The sequence below is a fragment of the Sminthopsis crassicaudata genome, chromosome 5 (genome assembly GCF_048593235.1).
Source record: "Sminthopsis crassicaudata isolate SCR6 chromosome 5, ASM4859323v1, whole genome shotgun sequence".
Taxonomy (NCBI): domain Eukaryota; kingdom Metazoa; phylum Chordata; class Mammalia; order Dasyuromorphia; family Dasyuridae; genus Sminthopsis; species Sminthopsis crassicaudata.
Window position 1 is genome coordinate 281,922,791 of NC_133621.1, and position 21,546 is coordinate 281,944,336.

The window sequence follows — 21,546 nt, forward strand, 5'->3', positions numbered from 1 at the left end:
CAGAGGAGCTTTCTGGCCAGCACATGCTCTGGACTGAGGATTACTCCAGATACTAAGTGTTAAGTCCTTGGAAGGAAAGAGACTTCCCCCTCACTAAAACCAATGGGAAGGGGCGTGTTAGAGGGCAGCCATTGGGCTTCTCAGAAGCTGAAGGTCTCTCCCACTTCCCTGGCACATCACTAGACTTCAGATTTCAGTAGTATAGGATGAGGAAACACCTTCCAATGCAGATGAACACCTCCGCTGCAATTTAATAATCAGCGAGTTACCAAGAATACTGAGAGATTATTAAATTATTACCTGGTAGTCAGGGTGGTTACAAATAGACCACAGAAAGCTAGGGACAGAGGAATGGGGGAAGGGAAGGAGGAAGTAAACTAGGATAGGGTCATCCTGCCTTTCAATGCAAACTCAAAAAGGTGATATTTGGGAAGAATGCTATTGAGTGTATTGTATGGCATTTCTCCTTCTTTCCCAAAATTCCTCCCTTTTATATTATTATCCAAGGTGCACATAATATAGTGTACAATTTATACTATGGCATCAGTATCATAAAAATGAACAACTGAAGATTTTCAAAAGCTAATGATAAAATTAGCAGAGATAACAACACTATTAAAATAAGGAATTTTTAAGGTGCTACCATTTTGGAAGGCATGGCCAGCCTAGTCAGAAAGACCTTAGTTCAAATCCTAACTTAGATACTTACTAATTGTCAAGTCACTTAACTTCTGTCTGTTCTTATTTTACAGTTGAGGAAACTGAGCCAATCACAGTTTCTACCTTAAGTGACTTGTCAAAGGTCTCTGAGTTAATAAGTATGAGCTGGTTCCTGACTCCAGATCTAGTTCTCTACCCACTAGACTACCTACATGCTCAACAAGTTCATGATCTCCCACAGAAATAAGGTAAACTTGACTTCAGTTTCTTTTCCCACATAAAAAAATGCCCAGCCACCAGTTAGTAATTCCTTACATTATGCCTTCTCTCTTTTCCCGTCTACCAGAACTAAGGAAAATCTACATCTTATCACAGAGGACAAAAACCCATAGCATCCCCAGGATCTGGTTTTTGTTTCCCATCGATATAATAATAAATAATATATTATTATATTATCATAATATAATAGAAATTATTAAGCAAATAAACAGTCTCAACTCTAATGCTGTGAAACAGGTATTTGACATGGGGTCCTAGGCTGAACACAGATCACAACAGTCCCGACTATGATGAAAAACAAATGAAAATTACTTGGGAAATATTTAACAAAATAAATGATAAGATAATAAAATGTATATATGATTATATTTTAAAACTAAGTCATAGGGATCCTTTCCTCTAGACTGATAGTCTCCATTTCTACTTAAGTTTGACACCAATGGGATTCCATGTAACATGGCCTGACAAAATGCAGAGAATGAAATATAAACAACTCACAGGATGTCTCCAAAGGTAATTTGTAAGATTCATGAGCCTTAGAATGAAAGGTACCTTAGGAATTAGAGTTAAAAATAGATTTTGAATTAGGGTTAAATCCAATCTACTTTATTTTTACAGTTGAAGAAACAAAGGCTCACAAAGATGGAGGGGCATGTGTCCATGGCCACATGGTGCTCAGTGGCAAGGATGGAACAGCTCTAGAGCTAGAAGGGACTCTAGGGGCAGTCTAGATCACACTCCTCATTTTGCAAATGAGGCAACTAAAATTTGGAGAGATGAACTGTCTAAGGCCAAAAAGGCAGCAAATGGCAAAGCTGACTTTTCAGCCCAGGTCACAAGGCATCACAGATGCCATCAAGTCTGATTGTCTAATCTGAGTTAAGTGATTTGGATGATATAAGTAGTAAGGATTAGAGTCAGGACTGGCACCTGGGACATTTGAATTCAGAACTAGTGCTACATTGATATTAGTGAAGTTCTGAATGGGTTAAAAGAAAAAAAAAAAAAAAAAAAAAACAGATTTTAAAAATGAATAGGAATTTTAGAAAATCCCATAAATTTTTTGGGTTTTAGGCAAAGAAGAAATGACACTCTCTAGTTAGAGAGAGGATGTTACACTAGGGGGTCATTAGGCAATATAAATCGTTGACATATGTATACCTCATACCTCCCTGCTTCACCTGCTAGTCAAATATATACATTCAGAAGATAAAATGGGCAACAGTCAAAAAAGCATGAACATCTAGACATGTTAAGCTTCAATATTCCAGAATTTTCCAATGAACTAATTAACCTTTCTATGCATTTCTCCCATTCTACAATTCACTCAGAATTTTGATTTTGCCAAAAAATGTGGGCTAAATTTAGAATATGAGCCCCACCTAGACAATAAAAATTTTTACATTTGACTTCTAAATTAACAATAAAAACTAGCTATTTGACAAGCCTAATGAATACTTGTGAAAACTTGATTAAAGACAGACTGTTGTATCTCTTGGGCTGCAAGAATCATGGGAAAATTTCTCAAAGCTTCCCAACAAATGCTTTCAAATTGGCAGACAGAAAAATTCAACATCACCATTTAAATATATAAATAACTTATAAAAAATGCCAACTTTATGGGGAAAATATCCTTATTATATAATCTATATATGGAGATCACACACACACACACACACACACACACACACACACACACACACACACTCTTTCTCTCTCTTCCAAAACAGAAATAACATCTTTTCATAGAATCCTAAACAGATTCAGTGACTTAGCCTAGAGCACACAGGCAGTAAACTTCAGAGGTGAGAACTGAGATGAGATCCTTCGATTTTTCTGACCAGATTTTCCACTGCCTTAGAGCAAAACTGCTGATATAAAGAGCAGGAGAGAGATTGCCACTTCACTGGCCTCCATTCTGCTTTTCAGAAAGTCACAAGGTTTTGGATTCCAGGCACACACTGACCTAATTTACTAAAAAAGCTTTCTTTCTTTTTTGTTTTTTTGTTTTGTTTGTTTGTTTTTTTAAAAGACTAGATCTCCATTTCTTGCCCAAGCTGGAAATGCTGAAGCTACTTATAGGCAAAGCCACTATATTAACAGGCATGGGAATTTTTTGATCTATTCTGTTTCTTACTTTATGCAATCTAGAGACCATGAGATAATGGGGAATGAAGGAAGATCACTATACTAAAGTCACAGCTGGCTCAACTAAGTCCATTGAAAGTTCTAGCTTTAGCCTCCTGGGTAGCAGGGAGTACAGGTTAGTGATAACCATAGCTCCTAGCAAAAAATTCTCAATATCAAACCACAAATTTAACAATGTAGATTATTATTAAATTCTCCATGTTAACCTGAATTTTTGGCAGGACACTATCAAGACATTTAAGCAAATTATAGATACATTTTGCAGATACTCACGATAGTGTAAAAGTTCTCAACCACGTCCACAAACCTGTTGAGACAGCAACACAAAACTGCAATGTTAAGATAGTTAGAACCTGGGCCAAAGTAAGGAAAAGAAGGACTTGAAAAGAAGGATTTGATACTCACACTTTTTCGGAGCTCATGATCTCCTTGGCAATATGGTAAACTTTGCTTCTCTTTCCAGTGCCTTTACCCTGAAAATAAAGAGGTAAATGTTAAGGAAACAGAAATTGAGAAAAGTATCATCAAGATTAACTTGTGACCAGTTAGCCCCAAATTCTACATTGCTAAAATTAACTCACAAGTTCCCTAACAGCATACATTGCAAGGAAAATCAAAGGCTTTGGGGATGGCAAAGTTGTGAAATTAACTCTAGAATACAACTGAATAAACAATATTTTTTAGAGCTACCGTGCAGGGAACTTCCAGATACCAAGATGAATAAAATGGTCCTTGTTTTCAAGGATTGAGAAGCTTATAATCTAGTTGGAGAGATAAAAAATACACACACAAAAATAAACATAATATCCACTGGAATACCCACAAGTGTACAGAGAAAAATAAAATTGCTACTAAGAAATCTCAAGAAGAAGAGATTATTTTTGCTCATGGAAGAGGGAGAAAGAGTAGGATGGGGTGGGGGAAGAAATATGGGAGAAGTTTCATGGATTTATCCTGCATTTTGTTTAAAGAATGAGGTAGACTTAAGTGGAGATTATTTCTAGGATCACAAATTTAAACTTTAGCTGGAAGGACTCATGGGACTATTAATGGACAACTCTCTCATTTTATAGATGGGGATTTCAGCCAAGGAAACAAGATTTGTTCTTGGTCACCCAGATCTACAACAGGATTTGTATTGAGGTCTTTCAGATGTCAGATGAGAAACCTGACTTAACACTACTTCTCTAAATACTGGGAGGCAATAGTAACATGAGCAGAGAGACTGGAAAGATCAGTTGGAGGAGTTTGGTGATCCCTGCATGGTCCAATTCAAAGAAATAGAGAACATATCAACTTGGCTCATGAAAAAAAGGCTTTGAATGGCAGACTAGGGAAGGTCAATAAATTTTAATTCAGTAAATAATAGGAAAGCATTCATTACACTGGGGGAATTTTTGATTGAACCAACCCAACTTTACTATTTGGTAAAAGACCTGTATATACAGAACATTCAGACTATTAAAACACACACAAATAATCATGCATTTTCAGGAAATATTCTGAACGAATATAAAAAGATTAAAGTCAAAAAACAGACACACACACAAATCTCCCACCTCTTAAAGGAAATGTGGAAGGTACACTTACAAAGTCCAGGCTCACTGAATAGATCTGACTTTTTTTTTAATGTGTGGGTAAATTTGGTTGGATTATTTTTTCCTTTCTTTCTTTCTTTCTTTTTTTTTTTTTTAAATTCTTTGTTCTAAGAGACAGCCTTAGAATGGGAAGAGAAACATCAGAAAATGTAGGTGTAATTTACAGATAAAAGATATCTGCTTTGTTTCAAACCTGTCATTTACATTATCAGAATCCTCCCAGCAGGCCTTACTCTAAGCAGCATCAATTAATTCACACAAATTCAAATTCTAAATTAAGTATCCAAATCACAGCATGGATGTGGCTTATTAGTGGGAAAGCAGGGCTCCTTGCTCTTTGAAAGAGGGTAAATGTGATCTAAATTTTAAAACCAACAATGCAAATTTAAAGCACTTTAAAAATATTTCCTAAATCCTCTTTCACAAACAAACCCTTGAATCCTCAGCCATTTCAGTTCTCCGGGGTGAATATAGCTATTTCTCTCTGCTTGCCCTATATTGAAGTGCCCATCAGTATTAGGGACAAAGGGAAAAAAAAAAAAAAAAATCAGAGGCTTGAAAAGAAAAAGAGGGGAGAATGAAAGGCTACCAAGGAAAAACAGCCTTTTTAATATTTAAGGGTTGAGAGGTTTTTTGGAGAGGGAGGGATGTTTTATTTTGTTTGTATTCATTAAACATTACCAAGGTGCTAAAGAAGGGAATGATGGAAGAGCAGGGAAAACAGGAATTTTTCCCATTCATTTAAATTCAATTAAACAAGTACTCATTATCTAGTCTAGGCTGAAGTTGGAGCCCTGGAAATTCTACAGTGACTCAGTAACAACCAAAGGAGTTGGCATCCACCAGACATATGGGGGAAGGGGAGGGTTCTACCTCCCAGCCCAACTGCTGAAGGGCAGTCCCCCTTGGATTCCACATTCCATCTCCATGTCTTCAGCACAGGCCTTCCTCTATGAGGAATGTGTTTCCTCATCACTTCTGTTTCAGAGAATCACCTCCCATATCCAAGCCTTTCTCAATTTCCTGGGTTGCCAATCTCCTATGTAGGTCAGCTAGGTGGATAGAGCCTACAGACTGGAAGAATCATCTTCCTGAGTTCAAATCTGACCAGCAGTGTGATCTTGGATACTTAACTTTGTTTATCTCAGTTTTCTGATCTGTAAAATGAATAAACAAAATGGCAAAGCACTCCAGCATCTTTGCCAAGAAAATCCCAAATGGGATCATAAAGAATCAGACATGACTGAACAATTATTCCATGTAGAGATTGTGTTTACTTATTAGTCCAGTAGAATATAAGATCTTGAAGGGCAGAATTATTTCTGAATTGTGTCTCTGTATCTTTAGGGCCCAGCACAATACCTGGCACATGGTTGAAGAGTCATAAATACTTACACTTGTCTTTAAGTCTCTGAATGGCTATTACGTGAAAGAAAGATTAGATTTATTCTTCTTGGCCATTGAAGACAAAACTAGGGAAGTATATGGCAAAAGGCACTGAGCGGCAGAAACAGTCTTAAATATAAGGGAAAACTTTCCAACAACTCTTGTCTAAGGTAGAAATGAGTTCCATTTGTTGGTGGCAATAATAAAAGCAGCTAACATTTATACACTCACATAGTATGTAACAGGTGCTTACTGTATAACAGGTGCTTACAATGATTATTGTAATAATAGGAAATATCTGAAGCCAAAATGAGGTCGGTCTTCCTCACGCTAGGACCACCAGCTCTAACCAGCTATCAAGGTTTCTACTCAGGAATGGATTAGACTGAGGCTCATGGGTTCCATGCAAGTCAGAGATTCTAAGATGCTGTCAAATGTTATTTAGAATACAAAGGTTCAGAAGAAGTCTTGGCTATCCACACCACTCTCTGTGAAAAGGACTTGCCTTCCATTCATTCAAGGGAATTATTTAAGAAGACATCTCCTCCCCCCCAACCCCCCACATCCCTCCAACATTTTAGGTCATTTCCTTGTTTACATGCTCAGAAGGAATCTTAAGAGCAAAGAGCTTCTTCCTAGACTCATTTCCAGTGGCGCCAAGAGACTGAATGGAGAAGTAGGAAAATGATGAACATTGTAAGAAATTGAAGAGTGTATTCCTCATTATATTTCCTGTTAGCAAACAATATCTAGTCACACAATAGCTAAAATTAAATTGTTTATTACTCAGTTTCTTTTTAGTTGTGATTTCAAAATGGTGTCACTTGTTTATAAAAGAGAGGCAGAAAATGATTTTCAAAGACCCCATTTGCTAAGGTAGGTCAAAGAAATAGTGATTTATTGCTGAGAAGTGACGCAACACTGTCATTCTATAGAGAAGGAAATTAAGGGCCAGAGAGATTAAGACTATCTGCCAAAACAAAAGTATTTAGTGTCAGGGTCAAGTTTGAACCTAAATCCTCTGTCCACAATTTTTCTTTAAAATATAATTTTATATCAACCATCAATTCCCAGGTTCAAAATCTTCCAGTTTATTTTTTATTAATTTTATTTTATTCTTCCATAAAGATAAGCCAGTGAATGGACTTGACTTGGAAGAGGTAGAGCCAATCTCCAAATCCCTGGCATGGGCAAATTAAGGTGAAAAGATAAGCGACGGAATATTTCTTAAACATATACTAAGGACTAAGAATTCTAAGTGCTTTACAAATAATTTCATCTGACCCTCATCACAATCCTGGGTCAAAGGATGCTATTTTTAAACTTTACTTTACACAGAAGGAAACTGAGACATACAGTAAAATAATTATGTATACTAAGTGCATGAGAATGATTCGGGATGTGGCCCCTTTAAGATTCCTTTCTGATTCCCAACCCTTATGGCTGATCTTTGATTTACAAGTCCTGGTCAAAAGCACTCTTTTGAATTCCAAAGAGAGATATCCAGATCTCATTCTAATGATCTGCTCAGGTTTCCCAACCCCCATCTAGCAAATTCTAGCCCTTGCTGATATCCATCAAGGAACCAACCTGGGATTGCACCCATAGGTCCCTTTAACCAAATAAAAGAGCCAAGCTGGAATCATCTTTGCAGAGGGTCGAAACATGCAAGCACCATGCTTTGCATCACAGACTCTCTGTCCACCAGACTTTCTAGTGTATTTCTCTCTTTATCTAACACCTTTTACTAACCAGACTTTAACCTTACTTCCAAACCCCACAATAAACCTTTTTTATCAATCTGTTTTCGGGCCTGGAAATTCCTTTACAAGGCACTTTCGCGCCACCACTAGAACTCATTTAACTCTGTATCCTTATGCCGAATCCAGAGAGTTGCAGGGGAGTTCCATTTGACTTCCTGTACCTCGAACCTCCAACTAGACCTCAATTTTAAACCTAATTTCATTTATCATTTATATTTATATAGAACTCATTTGAACTCAGGTCTTCTGAGGGTGCTTAAGGTCTCAACTATATAGGTATTGCCTGTTAATGCAGGAATCAGTCACTTTGGAAGTGTGCTTGCTTTCTGTATTCAGATTTGGAAATAGGTAAAAGCAGAGCCACACCTTTAAAACATTGACAAGTTACCCTTAGTCTAGTAACTTCCTAACCCAGTCATTAAAAATGGGTTTTGCCTAGGTCACCTCACTCAAAAGACTTGGGATGTAACACCCTTTATTAAAACCCAGAGTATCAGGAAGAAGTCAAAACTAAGTGACAAATGGAATAGTCAAGGAATCCACACCATTACACCATCAAACTTACTGATAATTGTTAACCAAGACTAGAGACTTTTCTGCTTTAAACCTCCTAGTGATTTAGTAGCTGTAGGATATAGGGGATGGATGGGGTGAATAGTAGGGGGAAAGATATGGACATTTTGTTGTTGTCATTCTTCAGTAAATCTTTATGCCTCTATTTGGAGTTTTTTTAGAAGAGACACTAGAGTAGCTTGCCATTTCCTTTTCCAGTTCATTTTACAGATGAGGAAACTAAGGCAAAGAGGATGAAATGTCTTATCCAGGGTCACACAGCTAGGAAGTATAGCTTCCTATATAATAATAATATATCTATTAGACTAGATTTGAACTCAGGAAGATTAGTTTTCCAGCATAGAGCTCAGCAGGAGACTCTACCCACTGTGCCAAATAGCTGTCAATCTCCTGTATACTTTCCCTTACAGCATGCTGCCTTTCTAGGCCTTCCTCAGTTTTATATAATCTACAAAAAGGGGTTTAGTCATACTTCATTTCTCAAGAATTCATATGAAGATCAATCAATTAATAAATATTTATTAAGGGTCTCCCTGTACCAGGTATAATGTTAAGAGCTGGAGATATAAAAAGAGATAAAAGAGACTGCCCACAGGAAATTCACAACTGAATAGGGGAAACAACAGCAAACTACTTTGAACAAGCAAGCCATACACAAGATAAATGGAAATAATTAAGAAAAAGAGTTGGAAAAGAGTGAATAATAAGAAAGCCTAAGCTATGTCACAAAATCCTCACAGGAGATATAATCCAACACTCAAATGTGTGAAATATTGCTGATTTAGAATATCTGTTCTTAAAGTGTGGTTTAAAGCATAATCTTTCAGAGGAAAAAATATATATTACATATATTCATTCATAAAACATATGTTATACACACATATTGCTCTTCATAAATTTAAAAAAAAATTTAATAAAATGTCTGCACTTCCTCATTAAGTTCATAATGAAAAATAAATAAATAAACTCAAGGGAGCAAATGTCCTGTATCATCATAATAGCTGACTTTATCCCTAATAAAATTAAATTTAAAGCTGCCCCTTAGCCCTGTTTCCATTTCTTTTCTCTTAGGTTACTGTCCAATTAATACAAACAGGTTCGCTAACTTGTTCAATTGAGGGAGATGAGGCAGAAGATACATAACCATTCATCGATTTTTCAGATTCCATAGCTAGCATACCTCTGAGACCAACCCTAAAGTGAATACTGTGACCTCCCCAGACCAAGGATCTGACATGGCTAGCCAATTCATGGTTTCAAAAGACAAATCTACTATTGAGTAACTGGTGGTCTTTCAAATACAGCTGCCAAACAAATGTGTCCTTTTAACCCTTGACATAAAGCTCCTTCATATCATCAGGAGCTGAAATATTTGTTGTAAAACATGCTATCTTTAAAATTTGAAAAATCTGCCAAAATACACTTAAAAGCACTTCAGCCACCCCAAAGTCAAGTCTAACTCATTCTTTTTCCTTTCTATTCTCAGATGTTGCAATAATCAGAACATCACCTCAGAAGTTCTCCTGGTAAAAGGATATTAATATAACATCCACAAATAGATTTCAAGAGGTCTGTGAATTAGCATGGGGGGAAAAATTTCATCATCCTAAGCATTTTATTTTATGCATTGAAAGATATTATTCAGAGAAGGGGTACAGGATTCCCCAGACTGGCAAAGAAGTTCAAGAGGAGAGAGGGAGAGAAGGAGAGAAAGGGAGAGGGAAAAAGAGAGACAAGGAAGGAGGGAAAGAAGGGAAGGAAGGGGAGGGAAACAGAGATGGAGACAGAGAGAGAGAGAAAAGAAAAAAGAAAGAAAAAGTAAAAGAAGGTTTAGATCCTCTAGTTTAGTGCAACCCTTTTTGTATACAAATGAAGAAACGGAGACACAGAGAAATGAAGTGATAGTTAAGTGACAAAATACTGCATAGAGCGCTAGGTTTGGAATCAGGAAGACCTGACCCCAACCCCAAACATTTACTAGATCTGTGAACCTAAACAAGTTTCTTCAATTCAAACCTTTCTTCAACTACAACGGATGGATAATAACAATATCAACCTTCCAAGGTTGTTGAGCAGATCAAATGATATTTATGAAATTCTAAGTACAGTATCCAGCATAATGTAGATACTTAATAATTTTTTTTCTCTTTCCTTTATGTCCCTTTCATCCAAAGTCAAAGAGGTGATAAATGGAAGAGCTGAAATCTTAAGGTTAAAGGAAGATTGTTAATAATTATAGTTGCTATGAAAGAAGGTAAAGTATGTTACATAGATTAGCAGGCAGAAATTTCCAATTAGTAAAGTTGGTCCTCAGTCAATTAATAAACATTCCTTAAGCCCTAACTATGTCTCAGGCACTATGTTAGGTCCTAGGGATACAAAGACATAAGCAAAACCTGGCTTCAAGGGAGTTACATTTGGGCCAAGGAATACAATATATTCACACACACACACACACACACACACACACACACACACACACACACGTAATAAAACACTCAAATGAGCATGAAATCACTGATTTCAGACAGCTATTTTCAGAGTGGTCCAAAGCATAATCTTTCAGAGAAAAAGCTGGACATTCACTAAAACTTTCCTGATAAAAAAAGATCAAAGCTGAAAAGAAAATCTGATCTTCAAATACAAGACTCAAGATAAGCTTTTTTTTTTTTTATAAAAAGGTAAAAAACAAAGAAGAAACATAGCATTCAATAAGATTAAACTGTTTATATCCCAACATGGGAAGACAATAGCTGCAATTCTTAAATCTATATATCTATTAAGACAATCAGAAGGAATATACTTAGAGAGTTATGGTATCAGTAAACTTTGATGTGATGATTTAAAAAAATTATTAAGGGGTGGGGGAAAAGGGATTACTCTTAGATAAGAGGAAAGGGAGAAGCAGTATGGGAAAAATGATATCACATGAAAAAGTATAAAACTCCTTTTACATGAGAGGGAAAGAACAGAAAGAGTAAGCATGGTTCGAACCTTACTCATCAGATTTGATTGAAAGAGGGAATAACACATACACTAAATTGGATAGAGAAACTGCTTACTCTATCAAGCAGTAGGAGGGAAAAGGGAATGGAAAGGGGTGGAGGTATAAGGAGAATAATAGAAGAGAGGACTGAGGAAGAGGGAAAAGGGAGATGTGCTGATAGAAAGGAGATTGGGGAAGGTGGGTAAGAAACAAAACACTGACAAGGAGGGAAAGAATGAAAGGAGAAGGAAAATATAAACATGGGGTAAGAGAAATAAGACATAAGGAAATACACAATTAAATTTGAATTGGATGAATTCTCCTAAATGGAGATAATATATGGAAGACAATAGCAGAGTGGATTAAAAACCAGAATCCTATAATATGTTGTTTATAAGAAACACTATATCAGAGAGATATGTAAGATTAGAACTGAAGAGAGGAAAAAAAAGATAACGATAAAAGGTTAGAACTGAGAGCTAAAGCTTTCAAACAAAATAAAAGCAAAAAGATAGCTAATCAAAAGGATGAAGAAAGGAAACTACATCTTCCTAAAAGGTACTATAGACAATGAAGTAATAAGCAGTACTAAACATATATATATATATATAAATATATATGCCAAGTGGTATAGCATTCAAATTCATGCAAAAATTAAGAGAATTACAGGAAGAAACATTCAACAAAACTGTAATAGTAGGGGACCTCAACCTCCCTCTTTCAGAACTAGATAAATTTATTGACAAAACATGCAAGAAGTTAAGGAGCTAAATTGACTTTTAGAAGATTTAAATATGACAAACCTCTAAAGAAAATTAAATAAAATGGGGACAGAAATCAATACGCCTTTTTGTCAGTAGTACACAATACAAAAATTGACTACATATCTCAAATGCAGAAAGACAGAAATATTAAGTTTATCCTTTTCAGATCATGATGCAATTAAAAAATACATGTAGTAAAAGACCAGGAAACTTTAGCTGAAACTAAATAATCTAATACTAATTAAAGAATGTCAGTCAAACAACATTATAAAACAATCAATAATTTAATCAAAGAGAATAACAAAAATTTATGGGAAGCAGCCAAAGCAGTACTTAGAGGCAATTTTACATCTCTAAATGCTTAAACAAATAAAATAGAAAAAGAGCAAATCAATAAATTAAGCATGCAATTTAAAAAGCTAGAAAGGATAAACTAAAAATTCCCAATTAAATACTGAATTAGAAATTCTGAAAAACAAAGTAGATATATGCATTCAATTTACTCAGTAATAAACTCAATATTTACATGATGACAACTCATTAATAGATAAATCTTCTCAAAGATTCTCCTGACTCTAATCACCACTTAAGTCTACACATTAATAAATTTATGACCTCATTAGAAGCTATGGGATCAAATAAAAAGCTTTCAAAGCTCTTCACAACCTGAGAGGGGAGTGGGAAGGAGGCAATCTGGGGTTATTCAGGTAATAAGACCACACTTGAACTCAGGTCCTTCTGATTCAAGGGTCATTGCATTGCCTATCTGCTCTTGATGTGGGTCGAGGTCCCTTAAAGATTCCTTTCTGATTCCCAACCCCCCAAAACAGCTTCCTCCTTATCTGAGATTCCATCTACCTTCAAGATCACCAAAAGCACCTTTTTGAATTCCAATGATATTGGGCTTTCCCAGCCCCCAATGGATCTGAGCTAACTTGGGCTTTCCCAGCCCCCACTCTAATGATCTGCTCAGGTTTCCCCAACCCTCACAACCCCATTATAAAAAGGGAAACCCTGGAGTCTACTCTTTGCAGGAGCCTTAAACATGGTGTCCTTACACTGACCATGTAAGAGTTTCTGTCCACACAGTGACCAGCTCTGGCCCTGGCCCTGGCGTCTTTCTACCATTACCCTTACTTCCAAACCCCTACAATAAATCTTTTTTATCAATCTAGGTTTTCGGGCCTGCAAATTCCTTTACAGGGGACTCTGCGCCATCATTAGACTGCATTTAACTATGTATCCTTGCACCGAACCAAAAGGGTTTACCCCTTTCCTAACTCTCCTCACTCCTTCCTTTCTTGGCTTAATATACATCCATATACAATCCAATGTGTTCTTCAGACATGAAATGCCAGCTCTTCACTCCATGTCTTTCCATAGAGTATCTCCATGACTGGAATGCTCTCCTTCATCTTGTCTCCCTTCAAGTCTAAGCCACCATCTTTGTGCAGGAGACTACCTTTTCTGACCCATTCTCTCTACCCTGACCCCTACTACACATACACCTCAATAGCAGTGCCCTCTTTCTGAGACCTCTTCTGATTGACTCTGTATACATATCTCATCCGGACAGTTATTTATGTCTTGTCTCTCCAATAGGATGACAGTTCCATCAAGATAAGATCCCTACTTTCTGTGTATCTACAGCATTTAGCATAATGCATTCCATGCATGTAGTAAGTACTTAATAAATGTTTGTTGACTCTGCTGTGGTTACTCCCTCAACAGACAGCTGTTATAGACAGCAAGTTGGCCAGACCCACCTATCCTCCAGGGCTTGTCTACAAATCATTAATAGTTCCCTAATAAGGATCTAGTGTACCACATGATAGTATCCCAACAAGCCTGCTTTTCCTGAGCAGTAACCCTTTGCTTCAGACCAATTCAGTCATGAACCAGTTGTGTAGAGATAAGCAACTCAGCCGACATCTCTGGTCTGCAGTTTGAGGAGGCTGGATTTCCAGGATTCTACTGTTTCTAAAATTTTTATATTTTAAGATTTCTTCCTCGTCCACAACCAGATCCTTCTAAGCAAAAATGACCCTGTATTCTAGACTTCAGACTCTTGAGCAATTCTAGGTCAGATTTGGTTGAACAGATGTATGCTCATGCAATAATGAATGATAATGATTGACTACATAACTATATTTAGTTGCTAAGTCTTTCCAGAATGGTTTGTCATTTCTTCCTCCAGTTCATTTTACAGATGAAGAAATGAGGCAAAAAGGTTGAAGTGACTTGCCAACTAGTAAGTATTTGACCCTACTTTTGAACTCAGGTCTTCTTGACTTCAGGCTCAGTACTCATCCATTGGACCACCTAACTGCCTATTGTTTTTTAACAATTTAACTTTTTTCAATAAACAAAAAATTATTTTCTCTATCTCCATCACTGCTAGAAGAAAAAAAAAAAAACACCTTCTTAACAACTAAGATACACACACAAAACAAAATCAAGTCATTATTTGTAATGTTCTGTTGTCTCTCAATTATACTCCTTCTCTGGGAGGAGGTTTCTTTTCTGTATAATCTTTTCCTCTGTGAGCAAGTTTCTTGGGAGGCTTCTGGAGCCTCCAGCCCGAGCAAAGGTAGAATCTCGAATCCTCTTCTTCCCCTCCAAGTGTGTGATTGTTGGACTTGTGAATCTACGGGACTGCTTCTCCTTGACCCAATCCAGAAGGAATCTTCCAGACTCTAACTTCTTTTTTTATCCCCCCAGAGAATGGGCTTGTGGGAACTACTTACAACCAATGAACAAGCTCCTTGAAAGTATTCCTTCAAAGGTGTAAATTCCCTTAAAGGTTTGAACAAAAGGTGTGAATTCTGAGCTAGAGAATTGCCAAGTACCAACTTAACACTTAGTAAGAATCTAAAAATTATTCACAAATACAGCAGAATGATTTCATTATTTATATATTTGTATAGTGTTGTCATGTGCAAGGAGGATTCAAAATATATAATAATAAATTTCCAGTTCAAGAAAGGATATATAAATAGAAGAAATATTCATGAGTATTTTGCTTCCTTCTTTTGTTTCCTGCCACATAATTTTTTTTATTTTATTCTTTTATCCCCCTTTAATCTCTCCCCCCTCAGAGAGGCTAAAGTTAAGCACAGATATATTTATATATATATATATATGCATACATAGATATACATACACATATACATTCCCACCCACTCACAGAAATACACATATACATAAATCTATATATACACATACATAGATCAGCATGCATGATTTTAGCATAGTACTTTGGTACATAGTAGGTGCTTAATAGCTGCCTGTTGACTGGGTGAAGGGGATGGACTGTTCTGCTTTTGGTGATCAGACCTTTGATTTCAGAGGCAAAGGGGACCCCCTCTACTCATGAACATTGGCATTTGGTTCTAAACAGTTGTCTGGAGAAACTAAGCGATTAAGTGAGTTGCCTAGGATTACAAATCCAGATGGGGCTTAAACCAAGGGGTTTAGGGTTTGGGTTTTTTTGTTGTTTTGAAAAAAAGCCAGCACTCTATCCACTCTAATAAGCAGGCTTGTTTGTTTGCATTGACACCCTTTGGTTTTATGCTAACATCATTCTAAATCTCTTTTGCCTTCTTCCTATCCCCAGAGAGCTATGCCTTTTAATGAAGAAAAAAGAAGGGGGATGGTAGTCGAGAGCTGCTTGGCAAAGCTAGAGAATAGATCCATCAACTGTGTCGGTGAAATTCTGACACCTGAGACCCCCAAACTGCCTTGTTTGCCAGAGCTGTAAAAATGACCATCATAAATTTTAGAAAGGAGATAAGAATATAGATGGAGAGTTACAAAAGCAATGATGGGGGATGAGGGGAGGAGATAAGCATTTATTAAGTGATCTCTCAGTGCCAGGAACTGTTCTAAGTGCTTTATAAACATTATTTAGTTTGATCCTCATAAGGGTTATTACCCTTAGAGTTAGGAGCTATTATTATCCTCATTTTACACTTGAGGAAACTGAGGTAAGTTGAAATCTTCCTGGTTCCAGGTTCATTGAGCTATCTATTGCAACATCTAATCTATTCCTTCACTGTATGATGAAGAAACTGAAGCAAAAAGATTTGCTCAAGATCACACAGTGAATAAGAGTTTTCACCAGTTATTTCCTGTGTGGATTTATCTTCTCATCTCTTCCTTCTGGCTTTCCTAGATTTCGGCAAGTCTCACCTAACACCCCATCTTCTGCAAAAGCTTTTTCCAGTTCTGCTTAATCTTCTATTTTTCCCCCCCTGAGGCTGGGGTTAAGTGACTTGCCCAGGGTCACACAGCTATGAAGTGTTAAGTGTCTGAGACCATAATTGAACTCAGGTCCTCCTGAATTCAAGGCTAGTGCTCTCCACTGTGCCACCTAGCTGCCCTTTCTGCTTAATCTTAATGTTCTTCCTCAGAGACTACTTCCAATTTATTTTCTATTTTATTTCTTATTTTGGATATCATTATTTACATTAAATCTTTCCCATTAGATTGTGAACTCCTTGAAGTCAGGGATTATCCCTTGCCTTTCTTTGTACCCACAGTGCCTAGCACAATGCCTCCCACATACAGGAGGCTTAATAGACTGACTAACAATGAAAGATGCTGACCTTAGCAAAGAGATAGTGAACCTCCATCTGCTGAGGCTGATGGTGGAGAGAGAAGATGCAATGTTTTGTATAGAGAACAGCAAACAGTTAACAGCACAGCATGCTAGTAACTAGCCGTTAAGATCCTCAAGGGCCTTTCACTTCTTTCCTGCTGTTTTTCTCGACACACACCTTTGCCACGAGTATAAATTTCAGCAGACATCAGTCAATCAACAAATGCTTTTAGGCAGGAATAATTCCCTTGTGCTTTCCCTACACCTACAGAACCAAGGCCTGGAAAGGTAATCCTAGATGGATATCGCCAAAAGGGAAAGATGGGTCAGTTTTAATCAATGAAAATACATGTGCACTGACCGATATATTGTTTTAAATAAATTTCTCCTCCACAGCCAACAGAAAAGTACCATAATTCTTGTGACTCTGAGAAAAGTATAGCTTCATATTGAATAAATCTGAAATCAGGTCAATACTTGTAGGCTGCATATGAAGACTGCCAGATGACGTTAATTACTATATTATTAAGATCACTGTAGCCACGAACTATGTTTATACATGTGGACAAACTAAAGAAAAGTATCAAGGCCAGGCTGGTGATTCATACTGACAAGGAAGATTTTTTTTTTCATTTGGCTTTTTAAACTGACCTATAATTACACCAAATCATGAAATCAGACTTTTCATATGTTTTTCTTTAATATCTCTGTTGTTTATTACACACGTGATCATAGCCATATTTTAAGTTAAATATAAAGAGAAATCAGATCTATTCATTACTGGAATAACTCAACCATCAATGCTTTTTCATTGATCCAAGTTCTTATTGAAGAGGTCAAAAGAGATAGCCGAGACACAAATGATTAACAGAGAATTTCCTGTCTTAAAAGAGGTAAAAGGAGATAACCTGAGACACAAATGATTAATAGAATTTTACATCCTTAAGAGAAATTCCTGTCTTATTTACAAGTCTCTCAGGAATCTCTTTGATATACAAACATCTCTATATACAAAGGAAGCAGAAAAGTCCTTTTCAAATATAAACTTTGTTTTATGACCCTGATTATGTATAAAATGAATCTCCAAAATTCTATTCCTTGCACTTGGCTTTTCTCTGCCTTGTGCCCGCCAACTTTGCTGTGGAGTCCCCTTTCAGGCAGTTTCGCCTTTCTTCCTGAAGGCCAATTGCCTGCCTATCCCTTTCCTCATCAATAAAGATTTTATTTTAACACAGCATTGAGTAGTGAATTCATTTGCCCAAACCCAGCCTAGATACTTTGGGAAGGAGGAGGGAGAGAGATAATCAGACAGCCAGGAAAAGGAAGCATTGACCTATCTTGGCCTTAGAGCCTCATCATTTTGATGTCCATACAAGAGAAATGCATAATGGGAGGGTGATAGTAGAAGCTTCCTTAGATTCACTCAATTTCTTTGACTCCTTGAAAGCCCTGGGAATACCTGTCCCAATCAGGGTAGTGATAAAAAGCCAGGAATCAAAATGTGTTTCTGAATTGTCATATTACAATTGACCTGAAGAAATTAAGAGACATTAAAGAAAATGGGGGGAGGGGGGGATTTTGGGAAGCTGGCAGAGTAGATTGGTAAATTTCAGACTCTCCAGATTTCTCCCACAAAAAGAACAAATTTACACCTCGGGAGGAACATAGACTGGTGAAAAATGAAGAACTGGAGTCCTCTTGGTACAGCCCAAGAAAATCTAAAAAAGCTCCTGGGCCAGGGACTAACCATGCCGAAAACGCTTCCAGGCTAGTTCTGCAGAATCACCCCCCCAGGGGTCTGACTCTGGGCAGACTGAGGGAACCCTGGCTGGTCAGGAAGCCAGGCCCAGCTGTGCTGCTGAGATATAGCCCTGGAAATGAAGGAACCAGACCACGGGGAGTGCAGAAGGAGCAGGGACTTGCTGGAGTGGAGAGCTCTTGATTTAGGGTTCCAGGTCAGAGGGGAGAGCTGAAGGGAAGCTAGAGGCATACTCCACTACACTTCAGGATCAGAAGAGCTTATACTAATACCTTTTACTTAAAAATAAATAAATAAATAAAAGAACATTATGCACAATAAGATTATGTGATGATTACTTGCTGTCTAGGTGAGGGGGGTGGGGAGAAGAGAGGGAGAAAAATTTGTAACACAAGGTTTTGCAATAGTGAATGATGAAAACTATGCATGTGTTTTGAAGATAAAAAGTTATTTTTTTAAAATCTAGTCCAGTTCTTGTTTTACAAAGTTTTATCAATAAATCCAGAAGGGTTTAATAATCTGCCTAAGATCACAGAACTCAACAGTATCTGATCTTACTAGTCCAATGCTGTAGTTTCTATAGTAACATATTGCCTCCTCAGAGGAGGAAAAAAAAGTCACCTGGAAACTGACATTCTTACAAAAATCCAGGAGATCCACAGCATTGGGAATAACAATATTCTTGTAAATTGATGGAAATCTGTGCTTAAATTATACTCATTTCAAAGCGGACTACAAATACTGCCCAATGTCCCCCCACCCATGTGGTAGATGCCAAGACAAAGCCACAAGGAAAGTAAATGTCTTTGAAGTGTAATCACAGCATGAATTGGGGAAAGGGCCAAGAACAGCACTTTTGATCTGAAATCCAGCCTCGTGCTCTAATCCACTGATAAGAATTATAAAGCTAGGGATGTCCATTCAAGATGTTTACCTCTTTAGACTTGTTCATTTCAAGAAAATACTAAGAACAATTTTCTCTTTAATGTTTTTGGAAATATTAAAATGGACTTTCCTATAAGATGATGTTGCAAAGTGGATAAGAAACCATTCGTGGAGTTAGGAAGACCTGGCTTCAAATGCTGTGTGACTTACCTATACAAACTTTTAATCCTCAGTTACTGAGCTATGGCTCCCAAAGCCAGGGAGGAAAAATTCAGAACTGGATACTACATAAAAAAAGATTATCAACACATTTTTTTAAAAGAAAAAAAGTGACTTATTTCTATCTCAGAATTCAATAAACAATTATGAAATACTTTATACAAGGCACTGTACTAAGTGCTGGGAAAACAAAAAGGTCCTGCCCTCAAAGAGCTTACTCTTTCCTGAAAGAGAATAAAATAAAAGTTAGAAAGTACTAGCTATTTGAGGGGTGAGGAAAAGCTTCAGTGAAGATGTAATACCTGACCTAAATGGAAAGGGAAAACATAGATTCTAAGAGGTAACTAAGTAGATATTCGAACACAAGGGATGGCCTGTATAAATGCGGCGAGTCCAAAGATGAAACACTGAATTCAGAAAATAGTGAGCAGACTAGTTTGCCTGTAATCTCCAGGCAATAAAAGAAGGAAGTATGAAATAAGGCTGGAAAGTGAGTTGGAACAAGACTTTTGAGGCCTTAAGTGCCAAGATAAGGGGCAACTAGGGGGTGAAATGAATAAGGGAGCAAGACAGGAGTCAGATTGACTCATCTTAATGAGTTCAAATCCAACATCTGATACTAGTTGTGTGGCCCTGGACAAGTCATTTAATCTATTTGTCTCAGTTTCCACATATGTAAAATGAACTGGAGAAGGAATGCCAAACCAGTATAACTGCCAAGAAAACCCCAAATAAGGTCACAAAGAATTGGGCAGAGCTGAAAAATGACTGAATAAAAAAAAAAAAAAGTGCCAAGTTGCATTTTATCCTAAATAGTAAGAAATTGTTAAGGATTTCAGAACAGGAGATATCAATTGGACTTCTGCCTTGGGAAGGTGATTTTGGTAGCATGGTAGAGAATGGATTAAATTAGGGAGAAAAATAGGACTTTTTAAAAACAGATTTTTCTTAAAAACAGAAATAGCTTTAGCCTTGCAGACCCTTTGTCTGGGACAGCCCAATGTTAAAATTTCAATTCCACTATTTACAACTTAGAAATTAGACTATGTTACAGATCAGGATTTTATTAATGTTTTGCAGATTATGCGAATTTAAGAAAATGTAGAAAATGACAATGACAGATTAAATTTAAATGTACATGATAGCTTCGGTTTTTTTCGGAGAATGGGTTGTTCAACATTTATCAGCATTGCTGCCTCCAGGAAACCCTCAATACATTTTGAAAACTGCTGATCTCAACAATAATTAAACTACCTAAAACAAAGTCATTTTAAACACTATTGTAACAGCCTCTCTGAGGGAGGCAGTCAAAGTGACAGCTAAAAGCTCTCCTGTTTTAAGGTAAAAATTACATTCAGTGTAATGGAATATTATTGTTCCATGAGAAATAATCAGCAGGATGATTTCAAAGAGGCCTGGAGAGACTTACATAAACTAATGCTAAGTGAAGTGACTAGAACCAAGATAATATATACAGCAAAATAAGATTATGTGATGATGGACTCTGAGGGATATGACTCTTTTCAACAAGAAGTGATGGAGGGAGCCTTCTGCATGGATATACATTGAGGGACTGAATATGGATCACGGCATAGTATTTTCACCTTTCTGTTGTTGTTTGTTTTCTTTTTCTTTCTCATTTTTTTCCTTTTTGATCTGATTTTTCTCGTACAACATGATAAATATGGAAATATGTTTAGAAGAATTGCACATGTTTAACATATATTGGATTACTTACTGTCTAGGGGACAGGGAAAGGGGGTAGGAAGGGAGAAAAATTGGAACACAAAATTTGCAACAGTGAATGCTGAAAACTATTCTTTGCATGTATTTTGAAAATAAAAAGCTGTTATTAACTTTAAAAAAAATACAGTCAGCCATATCTGAAAAAAAAAAAAAAAAAAACAACAATCTATCAGAAGGAGG

The 21,546-nt window shown here is 36.8% G+C and overlaps 1 protein-coding gene across 2 annotated transcripts in view; it reads right to left on the reverse strand.

Annotated features, from left to right (window-relative positions):
• The window catches only part of LOC141544764 (nuclear receptor subfamily 2 group C member 1), a 266,102-nt gene that overhangs the window by 174,452 nt on the left and 70,104 nt on the right, over positions 1–21,546 (reverse strand). For both annotated transcript variants that reach the window (XM_074271280.1, XM_074271281.1), the window contains exons 4-5: positions 3,493–3,560; positions 3,361–3,394 (exon numbers count right to left, since the gene is read on the reverse strand). In XM_074271280.1, coding sequence (XP_074127381.1) covers positions 3,361–3,394; positions 3,493–3,560 — 102 coding nt within the window. The remainder of the gene's footprint in view (positions 1–3,360; positions 3,395–3,492; positions 3,561–21,546) is intronic.